Below are 14,693 nucleotides of genomic sequence, written 5' to 3' on the forward strand. Positions count from 1 at the left end.
GAGGGCTCTGAGATGTTATGGTTCTTACCACTTATTTTACAGAAGGGGAAACTGAGGCTCAGAGAAGGGAGGGCCCAAGAGGGGCAGAGCTGGGTCTGCTTTTCTCCATTTATCTTGGAAAAACATCTGTCCTCCCTCTTCTTCTTGGGGGGGTGCTTGGATGCATAAACCCTCCATCCCAGTAATGCCACAGCCCCCTCTTAGAACTCCAGGGACAAGGCCTGACCTGTGTGAGAATAGGGGGGATGGGGGCAGCTAGGTGGCGCAGTGGATAAAGCACCGGCTCTGGATTCAGGAGCTCCTGAGTTCAAATCCTGCCTCAGACACTTGACACTTACTAGCTGTGTAACCCTGGGCAAGTCACTTAACCCCCCATTGCCCCGCAAAAAAAAAAAAAAAAGAATAGTGGGGATGACACTGGGAGAATATTGGCTGACTGGTGATAGTGGGAGTGGGGATGCTGGGGGCCCTGGGATAGTGAGAATTTTGGGGGTCTGGGGACAGAGGGAGGGCCCTGTGGGCAGGGTTTACTCATCATTTACTGGGGTATGGGCAGAGCCAGGGAGAGGCTAGACATGTACTAGTGACACCCGCCAGCATGGGGAGTGGTTACAGGCTGGTGGCTGAGGTCAGCACTGGACTTCCTATGGTGACCCTCAGGGTGGTTATCAGCTCTCTGTAGCCAGCACAGATTGGTCAAGGTCAAACTCTGTGTGGAATCCCAGGGTCACACCTTTCCCCTGAAGAGTCCTGTGGCCTGACATTGATGCTCAGAGCAGAAGGAAACCAGAGAGTAACAGAGGAAAGTCCTCCATCTCACCTGGATAGCCAGTTCTGAGCTCTGCAGCCGTCTTCCTATGCCTCTCCTGCCTCTGGAGCCCTGCTGAGCGCTGGCAGACCCCCTTCTCCTTGCAGCCCCCATCCTAGGGAGCCAGGTCAGGATCCCTAATCCCACAGACCAAGCTCAGAGGTCAAAGTTTTTGTGCCTTCAGAGGCCCGTGGCTATGTGAATCTGAATCCTGACTTCACCATGTAAATGCTGCGACCCGTTATCAGCGGGGCATCAGCCACATCCTCCCTTAGTCCATTCCTACCAGGATAATGTTTCTCTTTCTATCAAATGTGCTAGGGGCAGTTAGGTGGCACAGTGCATAAAACACGGGCCCTGGATTCAGGAGGACCTGAGTTCATATCTGGCCTCAGACACTTGACACTTACTAGTTGTGTGACCTTGGGCAAGTCACTTAACCCTCATTGCCCCACCAAAAAAAAAGTGCTTTGCCCTTTTCCCCTGTGATTCCTGCCCAAAGGAATGCTTATGATCTTATCACCAAGCATAGACTCTTAGGACTTTAGAGTTAGAGGGGGGAGAGTAAACACTAATTAAATGCCTTCTATGTGCCAGGCAATTTACAAGCATCTCATTTAATCCTCATAATGACCCTGAGAGGAAGATGTTTTTATTACCCCATTTTATAGGTAAGGAAACTGAGGCAGAGATAGGTGATGATTTGCCCGAGGTCACACAGCTAGGAAGCATTTGAGGCCATACTTGTTTTTTTTTTCTTGTTTGTTTTTTTAGGTTTTAGAATTAACTTTTATTATTTGTGTTTCTGAAGTTTGAAAGAATTCTGGTGACAAAACTGTGGTCCTCTCTGTGGCAAAAGCTGTGGATAAAACTAACATCTAAGGATATCTGTATAAATGGAGATAAATGAAGAGAACAAGATCTTCTGCTCAGCTACAAGTTAGATGAACTTTCTTGGCAATAAATTTGTTTGTTTTGCGGGGCAATGAGGGTTAAGTGACTTGCCCAGGGTCACACAGCTAGTAAGTGTCAAGCGTTTAAGGCCCTATTTGAACTCAGGTCCTCCTGAATCCAGGGCTGGTGCTTTATCCACTGCACCACCTAGCTGCCCCCATGATGTTACCATGTACAATGTTTTGAGGCCATATTTGAACTCAGGTATCCCTAACTCTTTGTCCTTGTGCCATCCAGCTAGAGGAGACCCCTCCCCAGAACTCTGGAGTCTCTTCCATGAAGACTCTGGGCTTTCCCCAGTTAGTGCCCTGAGCATGTCTGAGGATGATTGAGAGGGATGACATTATAGAATCCAGAATGGGAAGGGCCCTTAACATGATACATGGGGTTCACGCGCATCTTTGGGAATTTGAGGAGCCCCAGTTTGAGGCCCAGAGAGGGAAAGTCTAGTAACGTAGGAAGCTGCAGACCTGGGCCTTGAATCCAGGTCACAGAGCTGGAGGCTTAGAATCTCAGCATCGCCAGTGATCTCAGAGGTCTAATCCAGGCCCCTAGGAATAAGGGTTAAGTCTAGCAACAGATAAGGAAAATGGGTTCTAACAGCAAGTGGGCGATGTTGGGTGGGAAGCCTAGTGAAAGTGGGTACCAAGAAGGTTCTGGAACAGTGAGGAAGGGCCTAGGGCTGGATGAGAAAATGGCTCCAGAGAGGGACAGTAAGCTCTCCAAAATGCAGGATCCTCCACAGAGGATCTTGGTAATTGGTGCTCACTGTAAGGCACACAGAACTGGATTCCAATTCTAGCTCAGCCCCTTGGCTTTCTGTGACCTTGGATGAGTCCTTTGTCTCAAGCCTCAATAACCACTGAGGGTCCTTGTAGGTAAAGCACTTGGTGTCTAGAATAGGAGAACCCCAGACTCCCATGGCAGGAAGAGGGCCTCAGGGACCCCCTAATCTGCCCATCCCCGAACAACAATCCCTTCTGCAGTAGATGACAAGTGACCAGTCAGCCTGTGTCTCCCAAGACTGCCCGTCCCATCTTTGGACTGTTCTCTGGATGGCTCACTTTCCATCAAGGTAAAATCTATCTCTTTCATTGATGTTAAAGTATAATGGGGGGACAGCTAGGTTGCTCAGTGGATAGAGCACCGGCCTTGGAGTCAGGAGGACCTGAGTTCAAATCCGGCCTCAGACACTTGACACTTACTAGCTGTGTGACCCTGGGCAAGTCACTTAACCCCAATCGCCTCATCAAAAAAAAAAAATACAATGAGGAGCAGGGACTCTGCTGGCAGGAGGCTGGGCTTTGGTGAAGATCCGGGGCCCTGGAAGCCTTCCATGGAGAGAGGCAGATTGTGGGGTTCCCAAAGGAGCCTGCTCTAGGACAGAGGGAGGATGGCAAAGCTGGAAGCCAGCCTGAGCCAGGCAGGGGCACCATCTTCACCTGTCACCAGGAGTACCAGGGCATCTCTGGGCAGAGGTACTGCTCAGCAGAGTCCTCTGTGGCTCATTTAGGGCTGCTGGTGGGCCCAGGCACAACCAGATGCCTCTGCTTTCCTGGGTGGCCTCTGATGCCTTGTCTTCTCCCATTGCATCTCTAAGGGGGCCACTGCATCCACATTGGTGAAGTCACCTGCCCCAGGTCACACAGCCCCTGCAGAAGGTCAGGGAATCTGATTGTCCCCTGTTTTCAAGATGGGGAAACTGAGGTCAGAGAGGCGAAGGAACTAGAGGGGACACAGACACCTTAGATAACAAACAGTGATGACAGCTGACACCATGTTACCTCCATTTCACAGATGAGGAGGGGGAGGGGGGGCGGACTGACCAGGGAGGTATCAGAGTGAACCGGTCCACGGTTCAAATCTGCCTCTGGCAGTAGCTTCCTATGTGACCCCCTGAGCTTCAGTTCCTTCCTCTATACAATGGGTACCATCCCACCGTCAGCGTCCGCCTCTCAGGACAGCTGGGAGGCTCCAGCGGGAAGGACAGAAGGCACTTTGCAAGCCTTAAGGGGCAGCAGGAGTTCCAATGACCATCCTTGGCCCGAGGTCACCTAGCCAGAAAGAAGCAAAGCCGGGATGGGAACTAAGGGCTCTTTCTGCCCCATTCTGCTCCCAGGACGCACTGAGACAGAGCAGGGTGCAGAGCTGAGCGGGAGCCCCAGGGAACGGGGGTGGTAGCACTTAGGTCAGGTCTGGTGGGGGGGTAGGAGGGGCCCTGACATTGATGTCCACTTTCCCTCCACCACCACCCCAGCCTCCCTCCCCAACACAGCCACTGCATAGACGGCCACCAGGGGGCGCCATGGTGCAGCGACAGTTTTTGTCCCCGCCCTGCGTCCTGACTCCAAAGCCTGAAGAGTTCAGGGACTTCAGGGGGCATCCACTCCAACCCACACCAATACGGACCCTCCCTCCAATACGGACCCTCCCAGAGCCCCCGATGTGTTGTGAGAAGACCTGGGTACGAATCCTAACCTGGCCACTCCCCTGCGCAACTTAGGGCGGAGACTTCATCCTCGTGAGCCTGTTTCCTCCTCCTTAAAACGAGGAGCTTGAACTAGATGACCCCCTAGGATACCTTTCAGCTTGAAATCCGTGATGCTACAAAAGCACCCTCCCAAGTAGGCTTGTTTTCCCAGACCCTTCCCCCTAAATCTGCTCCTCCTTCCAAAAGCGCGGTTTCTGTCCGCCCCCCCCCCATCACCTGTTCTGCCAAGCTCAGAGCCTTGGGTGCCTCAGGGAGCAAGGCATCCTCCTGCCACCGTTCTCTGCCCCTGCCAATCCACCCTTCACATGGCCCCTGGAAAGCGTCCTGTTAGCAGGCATATGGATGGCCAAGTGGATGGAGTGGTGGATTGGGCGTCAGGAGACCTGAATTCCAATTGTGCCCCAGACACTCACCAGCCATCTCCTCTTCCTGTGCTATTTATCTGTTTGGGAGTCCTCAGTCTTCTCTCAGCCTCGGTGTCCACATCTGTAAAATAAAGGCATTGCTCGAGACTGGTCTAAGGTCCCCTCCAGTTCTAAAGTTGTTGCCTGGTCTCAGGTGAGGCATTAGATAAACGCTTGATTGATTGACTGGAGCTTGGGCTCCGCGATGTAGCTAAGCACTATTATACCTCTGCACTTTTGTTCACTCCATCCCTGGTGTCTGAAACATTTCCCATCTCTCTCTCTCTCTCTCTTTTTTTTTAGTGAGGCAATTGGGGTTAAGTGACTTGCCCAGGGTCACACAGCTAGTAAGTGTTAAGTGCCTGATGCCAGATTTGAACTCAGGTCCTCCTGAATCCAGGGGCGGTGCTCTATCCACTGCGCCATCTAGCTGCCCCATTTCCCATCTCTTTTAAAAATTAAATTAAAATTATTTAATTTTAATTTTATTTTGTTTTGGGGCAATGAGAGTTAAGTGACTTGCCCAGGGTCACACAGCTAGTAAGTGTCAAGTGCCTGATGCCAGATTTGAACTCAGGTCCTCCTGAATCCAGGGCCGGTGCTTTATCCACTGTGACACCTAGCTGCCCCCTAACATTTCCCATCTTTTAAAGCCCAACTCACATGCCACCACTTCCAGGCAAGCTACTGTGATTTATTGCAGTGTAGAGACCTTTCTCCAGTACTGTGCAATCCTTCACATCATCACAGAGGCAGCCTCTAGCCCCGAGATGTGAGAGGACCCCCCCCCCCAAGGAGATGTTATAGATGTTCTCTCAGGAGTTCTAGATGTCAGCATCTGGAGCCAGGGGTGGTTGTTGTTCAGTCCTGTCGGTCGTGTCCAATTGGGGGTTTTCTTGGCAGAGATAGGGGATTGGTTTGTCAGTTCCTTCTCTAGTTCATTTTACAGGTAAGGAAACTGAGGCCAACAGAGTTAAGTGACTTGCCCAGAATCACACAGGTGTGTGTGAGGCCCCATTTGAACTCAGGGAGATGAATCTTCTGGCTCCAGGCCCGGCATAGACCACTGCCCAAAGGACCTGGGTTCTAATCCCAGCTCTTCTGCTTCCTACCCAGGTGATCTTAGGTGGGCTGCTTCCCTTCTCTGGGGATCATTTTTCCTTTTCTGTAAAATGGACTTGAACTAGCTGGTTTCTGAAGTCTCTTCTAGCTCTGAACCCTATCGTGACAGAGTTGAGACGAAGTGTGTTAACCTGGTGGCATCGTCGAATCCATTGCCCACTAACCTCTCTCTCCTTCTCCCCACTTTCTTCCATCTGCAGAGAATCCAGCTGTCCCGGAATTGAGTGATGGACTAAAAGGGGGAGGTTACATAGAATATGTCCACTCGGTGTCACTCTGGTCCAGGGCGCTTGGGGACGGGGTGGCCATCCAGATCCAGAGGTCCCTTTCCCCTTGGGCAGATCTCCAGCATAGGTGCCCGTGTTTACTTGCTCTAACGATCTGGGTTCGAAATTCATTCCAGGGGAAAAGAGAGGGGAGTATCACTCAGAGGTGGGAGAACTGGAACTCTCGTCTGGCTCCAACCTGCCCAGCGCCTCCCCCCTCCCCAAATCTGGAAAATCACCTTCAATGGCTCTGCATCTGCTGTCTCGGCAGAGGCACGCCCCATGGGGAATGAGGAGACGCACTGGAAAACGCAGGGAAACTGAGGCGGACTGAAGGAAGGCGAGCCAAGGAAGCGAATTACACAATGACCCCTTACATGGAAAGAACAAGAAAACAACCCACAAAAAAGCCTTCATGTTGTGTAATCATAACGACAGGAGGCAGAGTCTGGAGGGACAGAGGAGAAAACGTGCCTCTTCTTTGGGTGACGGGTTGGTTAGAACTATTCTCTCCGTCTGCCTCTGTCTCTTTCTCCTCCCATCTCTCCCTGTCTCCTCCCTCTCCCTTCCTCTCTCTCTCTCTCTCTCTCTCTCTCTCTCTCTCTCTCTCTCTCTCTGTAGGTCTCTCCACACACCTCTGCTTCTCTGCTCCCCTCTCTCCCTTTGTTTGTTAACTGGGATGGCTCTCTGAGCAGGGGAAGTGGGGGATCTCTATGGAAATGAAAGTGATGTGAATGTACTAGGGGGAATTGGCCCGGATCTTTCCTGATCCACTGATTCCCCTCATTTCCCAGCTCAGTTTATGGCTCGTGTCAGCTGTCAGTCGACTTTTTTTAAAAAACTGTATAAATATAACTATTTTTAATTTGTTCCAGTGAATCCCATGTTTATAACTTGTAGTCTTGTAGAATTGTTTGGGGACACTGAGATAAAATGACTTGCCTAAGGTCACACAGCTCATAAGCTCTGGAGGCTGGACTTGAATAACAGCTTCCTAAGCCTAAGGCCAGTCCTTTACCTGCTGTCATATGCTATCCCCACATCTATCTCTATCGACACATATACATGTACAGAGAAACAGTGCATGCCACAGGAGTCATGGTTGAGGAAGCCTGGTTATTAAAGCCTCCCTTCCTTCTTCCTTCCCTCCCTCCCTCCCTTCCTTCCTCTTCTCTCTCTTCCCCTTCCTTCATATCTTTCTCTGTTGACATTTTTAAAGCAGCTATTATGTGCACTGTCCTAAGCATTGAAGATATTAAAAAAAAAGTCAACCCCTCTCAACAAACACTCCCTACCCTCAAGGAGCTCATGGTCTGATGGGGGAGATGACATGTAAACAACAGTTGAAACAAGGTCTACATGGTATTAATATGTTAATATAAGCACAAGTGTGTGTCTAAACTTTCTTTTCCATTTAGGAAATTTGAGAACCATTGCTGACTGAATTGGAAGGATGTGTTTCATTGGCTGGTGGCTCTTACAAGAAGCCAACTTGCCAGCCCTGGCCTCCATCAAGGGGGGAACACACTCTCCAAGGAGACATGGAGAAGATGTAAAGACATATGGGGACGGATGTGAGGAGCTCCTGGGTAGCAGAGCCGTTCCCTTCCTTGGCGTGGTGCTGATTCACCAGAGACATAACCTCTGGGAGACCGGACAACCAGCCCTGTTCTGGGAGGTGTGCGGATGAAGTTTTTGTCCTTAAAGTCCAGTCTAGCATTCTGCAATACCAGCTGCTATCAATATTTTTGTTCAGTATGTCCTTTCCTGCTTTCTTTGGTCTCTTTGGGATACAGGTCTAGCAGTGGTATCGATGGGTCAAAGGGTATGCACGGTTTGATACCGCTTCCGGCATGGTTCCCAATTACTCTCCAGAATGGTTGGATCCGTTCACAACTCCACCAACGATGCGTGAGTGGGACCTTGCGCCACAGCGCCCCTCGTTGGCTGCCTGTGGCAGCGATCAGGCAGGTCATGTGGGGGAAGTCGAGGCCAACGGCAGGGCTCCTCCCACCTAGCTTGGCCGCATGTATTCCCCATCTCCCCGGGGTTCCAGCTCGGCTAGCAGCATGGGGCCCTCCCTCTGCATCCTGCTCTGCCTCGGTGAGTCCTAGGAGGCCTGCTGGGCAACCTCGGCCACGTGGTCACATACGCTCTGGAACCACGTTTCCCTTTCTGCTATAGCAGGGCACTGGCCCCAGGGAGGAGAGCTGGTGGGGGGCGCAGGGGTGCGTGGATGAGGGTGTGGAGGCGGGTGACTGACTCTCGTGGGGTCTCTCCCGCAGGGCTGCGTCTGGCCCAGAGCTGGATGGTACGAGACAGTGACCACTCAGCACCAGCGGCTCTCGGTCCCTTCCCCTCCGGTGAGGGGAAGGCTGGGGGGGAGGGGCCCTCCGGGGGGGAGGGGCCCTGCGTGGGGGGCTCTCCCCCAGCCCCCAGCGTCCTCCTACTCCCTGGGGAGGGGCTGGGCTGGGGGGAGGGGCCCTGCGGGGGGGGGCTCTTTCCCAGCCCCCAGCGTCCTCTTCCTCCCTGGGGAGGGGCTGGGCTGGGGGGGGAGGGGCCCTGCGGGGGGGCGCTCTTTCCCAGCCCCCAGCGTCCTCTTCCTCCCTGGGGAGGGGCTGGGCAAGGGGGAGGGGCCCTGCGGGGGGGGGGGGCTCTCCCTCAGCCCCCAGCCAGGCTGGGGGCTCCCTCGGAGCTCCCGGCTCTGCTTCTCTTCCCACAGTGTCCAGCAGGCCGGACCTTGTGATTGAGCCCTCCGCGCTGGTGCAGAGAGGGTGGCAGGTGTTCCTGAGCTGCTCAGCCCCGGTCCAGGCTGAGCTGTACCGGCTGCAGAAGGAGGGGCAGCCCCTGATCCTGGAGGAGAGGAGCACTAACGACCTCTTCCTCCGCAATCAGGCCAACTTTCTCCTGGAGGACGTCTCGGCCGCGTCCGCCGGACTGTACACCTGCCGCTTCCTCCGCGACGGGCTCTGGTCCAAGCCCAGCCTCCCGGTGGAGCTGGTGGTGACCGGTGAGCCGCCCCGCTCTCCCCAGGCCGGCCCCGGCTCCCACGGGTGGCGGTGCTGCGGGCACCAGCTCAGGCCGGCCGCTCTTTCTTGCAGGACTGTACCCCCGCCCCTACTTCTGGGCAGAGCCCCGAGAGGTGATGCAGGAAGGCCAGAGCCTGACCCTGCTGTGCCGCTCCCACCTGGATTTCCGCGGGTTTGCGGTGGCCAGGGAGCGGAGCGCCTACCTGCGCAGGCGCAGCAATAGCTCCCTGATGCGCTTCAGAATCCCGGCGGCCACCAAGGTCTACGAGGGTACTTACCATTGCTACGCCTACTCCACCCTGCACCCGTACCTCTGGTCCTATCCCAGCAAAGCGCTGAGCCTGGAGGTGACAGGTGAGAGCCACCTTCCTGCCCCTCAAAGAGCTCATCAGCCGCCTGAGGCCTCCAGCAGGGGCCCCTGGGCTTCGGAGCACTGGGACGTTGGGTCCGAGAATGGGGTTCTAAACTTCCTAGCTTTAAAATGGGTGTGGGGGGGCAGCTAGGTGGCTCAGTGGATAAAGCACTGACCCTGGATTCAGCAGGACCTGAGTTCAAATCCGGCCTCAGACACTTGCCACTTAGTAGCTGTGTGACCCTGGGCAAGTCACTTAACCCCCATTGCCCACCAAAAAAAAAAGGGAAAAAAAAACAGAAAAAAAAAACGGGTATGGGGGTTTGGAAGCATGCTGCCCCTGCTGGCTAGAGGTGGAGCCTTGGCCTCGCCCCTTCCGGCCTCTGGCAGAAGGCAGTGAGAGGCCTGGGCTTTTGGAACTCCCTGATCCTCCCCCCTCCACTGCGAGATGAGGAGATGGGTGCTTGAGTTCTTGACCTGGTGTTTCCGCAGCAAACAGCTCCGTCCTCTTAAGCCTGACCCAGCTGAGCCTGGCGGGGCTCAGTCTGTTGTTCCTTGGAAGACTAGTGGCCAAGGCCCTGTTCAAGTGGTGGAATAGGAGGAAGCAACTGGGGCCTGTGGAGGCCCCGGCGTGAGACCCAGGTGTCCCAGCTCAGCTCTTGTGATGTGGAATAAAAGGTCAAGACACAGCTTGAGTGTACTCTGTTTTCTGAGCGGGGTCTGGGCAGGACTGGGGGTGGTGGGCAGAGAGGGGGAAGGCACCCCTGCTTCACACTGGGCTCCGCCTCCCCTTGTCTCTGCATCCAGAACCCCCCATGGCCTGCAGGATGCCTCCCCCGCACAGTCCTCCCCTACCTCAGCTTCCCTTCTATTCTCCTGCCCCTGGCCTCGGGGTTCCTCCTGTGGTTCCTGGTCCAGGGCCCTCTGCACCTTTCTATTTTGTTTGGTTTTGTTGTTTTTTTCAGGACAATGAGGGTTAAGTGACTTGTCCAGGGTCACGTAGCTAGTAAGTGTCAAGTGTCTGAGGCTGGATTTGAACTCAGGTCCTCCTGAATCCAGGGCCGGTGCTTTATCCACTGTGCCACCTAGCCGCCCCTTCCCTCAGGTCTTCTGACTCTAGACCCTGGACCCTACAGCTTCTCTGGATTCTCCCTCTTGTCTGTTCCTCCTCCCTCCACAGAGTCTCTCTCGAGGCAGCTGGGTGGTCCAGGGTACAGAAGGCTGGACTTGGGGTCTGGAACACTATACACATGATCCTGTGTAGGTCACAACCTCCCTGTGTCTATTGCCCCATGAGTATGAACGAATGAATGAGAGAATACACATCAAGCGCTTACTAGGTGATAAGGTCTCATGTGAGGCTGAAGGCCTGTGACTCTCAAACCTTTCCATCTCACCACCCCTTTATGCTCTTAAACATCTATTGTGGACATGAAACAGTTTTCCTTGGCTAATATGGGCTTTATCTCTGGCATTGACCATATTAGAAATATAAATGGATATATTTTACATTTTAATTAAATGTTTAATAATCTATATCTATAAATATAACAAATCTCTCTATATAATAAATACAATAAATATTATACAACAGGTTTCTCATGGGTCTAGCACCCCAGAAGTTTTCTGGGGTACATCAAAGAACTTTCTCCTTGAGAAACTAAACCAAAGGACAGACACACCTAAAGAGATAAGTGGAACCAGATCGGACTGAGCTAGCTCCAGGACCACCATCCTTCATTCCAGTCTCCCCAACCCCTGGGGAGATAAGATTAGGTGTGGCTGCTGCCTTTGTGGCACGAGGAGCAGAGAGATGGCTTGAGAGATCTGCAGCCACCCCTCACCCAACTCCCCCAGCCACCACCAGTGGGGGATGGTCCTCCCTCAATAAGGGAACTTCCCACAGTCAGATGATCATCCCCATAAGTCCTCTATAAAAGCGCCTGCCTGTCTCCTGCTTGAGGAGATTGGTATCTCAGAGCCATACCTCTGTGCTATGTCTTCTCCCCATGAGAAGAAGTCCAAGGATCTCTCTTTTGGTTTCCCTTCCCTATCCCCTAAATAAACTATTATCTTATTCTATTGGATTTGTGTGCAAGAGGGTGTAATTCTTTAAAGAGGAATTCCTAAGGACCCCAACCCCTATCCCAAACCCCCTACCCTATTTTCCCCATAACAGGTTTAACAATTTATATTTATTCACCTAAAGTAACAATAATAGATCCATTTCATGTTGACTTTTTTAGGGGGCGGGGCAATGAGGGTTAAGTGACTTGCCCAGGGTCACACAGCTAGTAAGTGTCAAGTGCATGTTGACTTTTTAAATGGGAAAAAAAAGACTATCATTTCTAAATTTAAAAAAAAGTCCAGGTTGGAGTGACCTTGTGTTATATATTTGTACAAAACTCTTTAATGCTTGGCTTCAGAAAAGACAGCTGGATTCTCCTATCTGCTTCTGCATTCATTCTGCTGCAGTATGTCTTGTATAAAGAAAATCCAGCCTCACACAGATAAGCAGTTGGAAAGGGAGGAGGATTTTAATAGGTAAATAATGTCTTGGTATTATTAGGAAAATAGTTTTGACCTTGCCGACCTCCTGAAAGGGTCTTATGGACTCCAGGTGTCTCTCAGATCACAAGGGAGACAGAGCTTGCTTTCAAGATGCTTACCTTCGATTAGGGGAAGATAGCAGATAAAAGGGAGGGTTGGGGAATTGAAGGGGACACAACTTGGCATGGCTTGGGATGGCTAGGAAGCGAGGCAGAGGCCTGGGTCCTAGCTAGAGAAGGTCATTGCTCACCCAGGGCCCAGGGCAGAGTCTGAGTTGGAGGTGAGGAGGAAGAGAGGGAGGATGGCTCATAAAGGGAGGGGGTTGTCAAGCAGGAACAAATAACAAAGAAGGACCCAGATGGTGACAAATATCTATAAGAGCTGCTTATGCAGTGGTAAAGAACTGGAAATCATAGGGGTGCCCATCAGCCAGTCAGTCCATACACACGTACTGTGTGCCAAAACAGTACAATGAGAGGCCAAAGACTGGCCCTGCCCTCAAGGAGCACCTAGTGTAATATCAGGGACAACGTGGGAACAGCTTTGTGCCAACAGGATAAACTGGAGAGAATCGACAGGGGAATGACCCTTGAGGAGGAGCAGGAAAGGCTTCTTGTCAGAAGGTGGGAATTTAGCTGGGACTTGGAGGAAGTCTGCCTTGGGCATTGCATTGCTGCCTTTTTCAGGCCCCCCCCCCCCCCCGGGGGCCAAGGCCCAAAAGCCGTGCAGAGCCGCACGCTTCCTCCAATGGGAAGCCCCTCCTAGTCTTTTCACCCCTCATTTGTAAGCTGGGGCGGGAGGTGGGCCGTGGTGGTGTTTGAATTCCGGAATCTTCCTTCCAACTCTGAGCTCCGAATTCCACCCGCCTGACACTCGGGGACGTTGCTAAGAGCTTGGAAAGAGAAGCCTCTCCTCCTTTGTAAAATGGAGGAGGGGAGGGGGGTCATCCTTTCTGGACTCGAGGCCTCTTGCGACATTTCGCGCAACCCCTTCCCTGGCCTCAGTTTCCGCATCAATAAAATGGGGATGACGTGAGCCACTTTTTGGATTTTAAGGGCCGGAGATGTGGGCAAAGGCGGGCTGTCCTTATCACCCTAGGCCTGTCTGCAACTCCGCCCCAGCTTCGGAGCCCGGCTCCTTCAGGGAGCGCTTCTCGGCCACCACGCCCACATCGGGGTCGGAGGGCCCCGTATGCTCTCGGAGAGTGGCTGACCCCCAGACCGAGCGGCATCAGCTCCAAATGCATGGAGGTTCCTGCAAAAGCGGCACCGAGGGCCAGACGGGGACTAAGGTGCGCATGCTCTCTTTGGATCTGCGACGGAAAGAGGGCAGAGTCCGTACCGTCTGGGCCACGCCCACTCATTCCCAAAACGCCGGTACCTTTTGGTCCAGCTGAGGGCTCAGTACAAATCTGGTGCGTACATGCGCACTACAGACGGGTGCCGGTCAGGCAGATACGCATGCGCCTTGGCTCCTACTGCCACAAATCCCAGCTGCCCTTGCGGTGACGGGGAAAGCGGCCAACATGGCGGGCAGTGAGTGCGGTTGTCAGTGGCCTGGAGGGGTTTGGGGTCCGCACGGGGGGAAGGGGGTGGGGCGGCACGCACAACCCCAGAGCAGGAGGTGGGGGCCGCAGTCACCGGGGAGGGCAGGAGTCAGAAGTTTCGCGCGCGCGGCGCGTGGGGTGTGTGACCGCCACTGTAAGGTGGTTGGGGTCAAGATCACGTATGCAGGGGTCAGGGGTCGTGGAGGGATGAAATCTAGCCGGGGCAGAGTTCAAAGGTCAACGTGGTCTTGTCCCGATTTTGCCCTCAAGGACTAGGCCGGTTCCTGAAGGAGACCTGGTCCAAGGAGCCAGTGCTGACGGTGTCCTTCGCCATCGGAACTATGGGTGAGTCCCGGGCCCCCGGGCTTGGGAAGGGCCGGGGTCAAGGTCAAAGGCAGCGCCCTGGCTTAGAGAGGGTCCCCAGGGGTCAAGGTCACAGGCTCCTCCCGGGGGGTGGTGGTGGTGATTGATCTCAGCTCCCTGGACCCCTCCGAGGTTGGTATGTAAGAGGCTCAGGGGCACCTTTGTAACCTCAACCGGCCTCCTGCCTTTATCCCTCTGCCCCAGGCCTGGAATGCACCTCCCTCCCCCCCTGGCCCTGGCCTGGAACGCCCCCACCCCAAGCCCAATTGCTGCATCGCCCCAGAGCCACACCCCCATCTTCTATATCTGGAGATGGGGGTGCCTCTCCGGTCTCCAGGTAGCTAGAAGGTATACTTGAGGGCAGGGACTACTTCAGGTTTGTTTTCGTATTTTTGAACCTAACTTCTTAAGGGTTAGGACCACAGACCCTGATTCTACCTGTCTCCCCTACAGCTCTACTCTTACCTTCGTTAAGCCCCTATACGAAGTATGCAACCATGATCAACCAAGCTACACCTTACAACTACCCTGGTGAGTCTGGTCCAGAAAATGGGCCCGAGCATGGGGGGAAAAGGGGGACAGGGAATGGGAACAGATAAGTGAATCTTTTTCTTTCTTTCTTACTTCTAGTTCCTGTTCGAGATGATGGCAACATGCCTGACATCCCCAGCCACCCTCAGGATCCTCAGGGTCCTTCCCTCCAGTGGTTGAAGAATCTGTGAATCTTCCATCTGTTTTCCCCTTTCCCCCCAAATAAATGTCCTTGTCTTATCCCATCCTGTGAGTCTCAGCCGGGGCTGCTTGTGAG

The 14,693-nt window shown here is 53.4% G+C and overlaps 2 protein-coding genes across 3 annotated transcripts; both read left to right on the forward strand.

Annotated features, from left to right (window-relative positions):
* Positions 1-8,072: 8,072 nt before the first annotated feature.
* Positions 8,073-10,104, forward strand: LOC122748348 (platelet glycoprotein VI-like). The gene is made up of 5 exons (XM_043994003.1): positions 8,073-8,148; positions 8,331-8,408; positions 8,711-9,055; positions 9,147-9,428; positions 9,919-10,104. The coding sequence occupies exons 1-5, from the start codon at positions 8,073-8,075 to the stop codon at positions 10,059-10,061; spliced, it is 924 nt and encodes a 307-aa protein (XP_043849938.1). The 3' UTR covers positions 10,062-10,104.
* A 3,323-nt stretch (positions 10,105-13,427) lies between these two features.
* Positions 13,428-14,661, forward strand: NDUFA3 (NADH:ubiquinone oxidoreductase subunit A3). 2 transcript variants are annotated; one of them, XM_043992656.1, is made up of 4 exons: positions 13,428-13,511; positions 13,793-13,867; positions 14,339-14,416; positions 14,516-14,661. In XM_043992656.1, exons 1-4 carry the CDS (start codon positions 13,502-13,504, stop codon positions 14,605-14,607), a joined length of 255 nt encoding a protein of 84 aa, XP_043848591.1. In that variant the 5' UTR covers positions 13,428-13,501; the 3' UTR covers positions 14,608-14,661. The 2 variants fall into 2 exon arrangements, with proteins under 2 accessions (XP_043848591.1, XP_043848590.1); XM_043992655.1 differs by having other exon boundaries at positions 13,487-13,547.
* The last annotated feature ends 32 nt before the right edge of the window (positions 14,662-14,693 follow it).

Source organism: Dromiciops gliroides, chromosome 3 (assembly GCF_019393635.1).
Source record: "Dromiciops gliroides isolate mDroGli1 chromosome 3, mDroGli1.pri, whole genome shotgun sequence".
NCBI lineage: Eukaryota > Metazoa > Chordata > Mammalia > Microbiotheria > Microbiotheriidae > Dromiciops > Dromiciops gliroides.

What these genes read in the sequence shown, in the direction of transcription:
- LOC122748348 (XM_043994003.1), top strand. Translation starts at nt 8,073, where the DNA reads ATGTATTCCCCATCTCCCCGGGGTTCCAGCTCGGCTAGCAGCATGGGG. An exon ending in TCTCGGTCCCTTCCCCTCCG is followed by an intron (nt 8,409 to 8,710) that starts GTGAGGGGAAGG and finishes GCTCTCCCTCAG; the next exon opens with CCCCCAGCCAGGCTGGGGGC. An exon ending in GGTGGAGCTGGTGGTGACCG is followed by an intron (nt 9,056 to 9,146) that starts GTGAGCCGCCCC and finishes TCTTTCTTGCAG; the next exon opens with GACTGTACCCCCGCCCCTAC.
- NDUFA3 (XM_043992655.1), top strand. Translation starts at nt 13,502, where the DNA reads ATGGCGGGCAGTGAGTGCGGTTGTCAGTGGCCTGGAGGGGTTTGGG. An exon ending in CTTCGCCATCGGAACTATGG is followed by an intron (nt 13,868 to 14,338) that starts GTGAGTCCCGGG and finishes TCTCCCCTACAG; the next exon opens with CTCTACTCTTACCTTCGTTA. An exon ending in TACACCTTACAACTACCCTG is followed by an intron (nt 14,417 to 14,515) that starts GTGAGTCTGGTC and finishes TCTTACTTCTAG; the next exon opens with TTCCTGTTCGAGATGATGGC.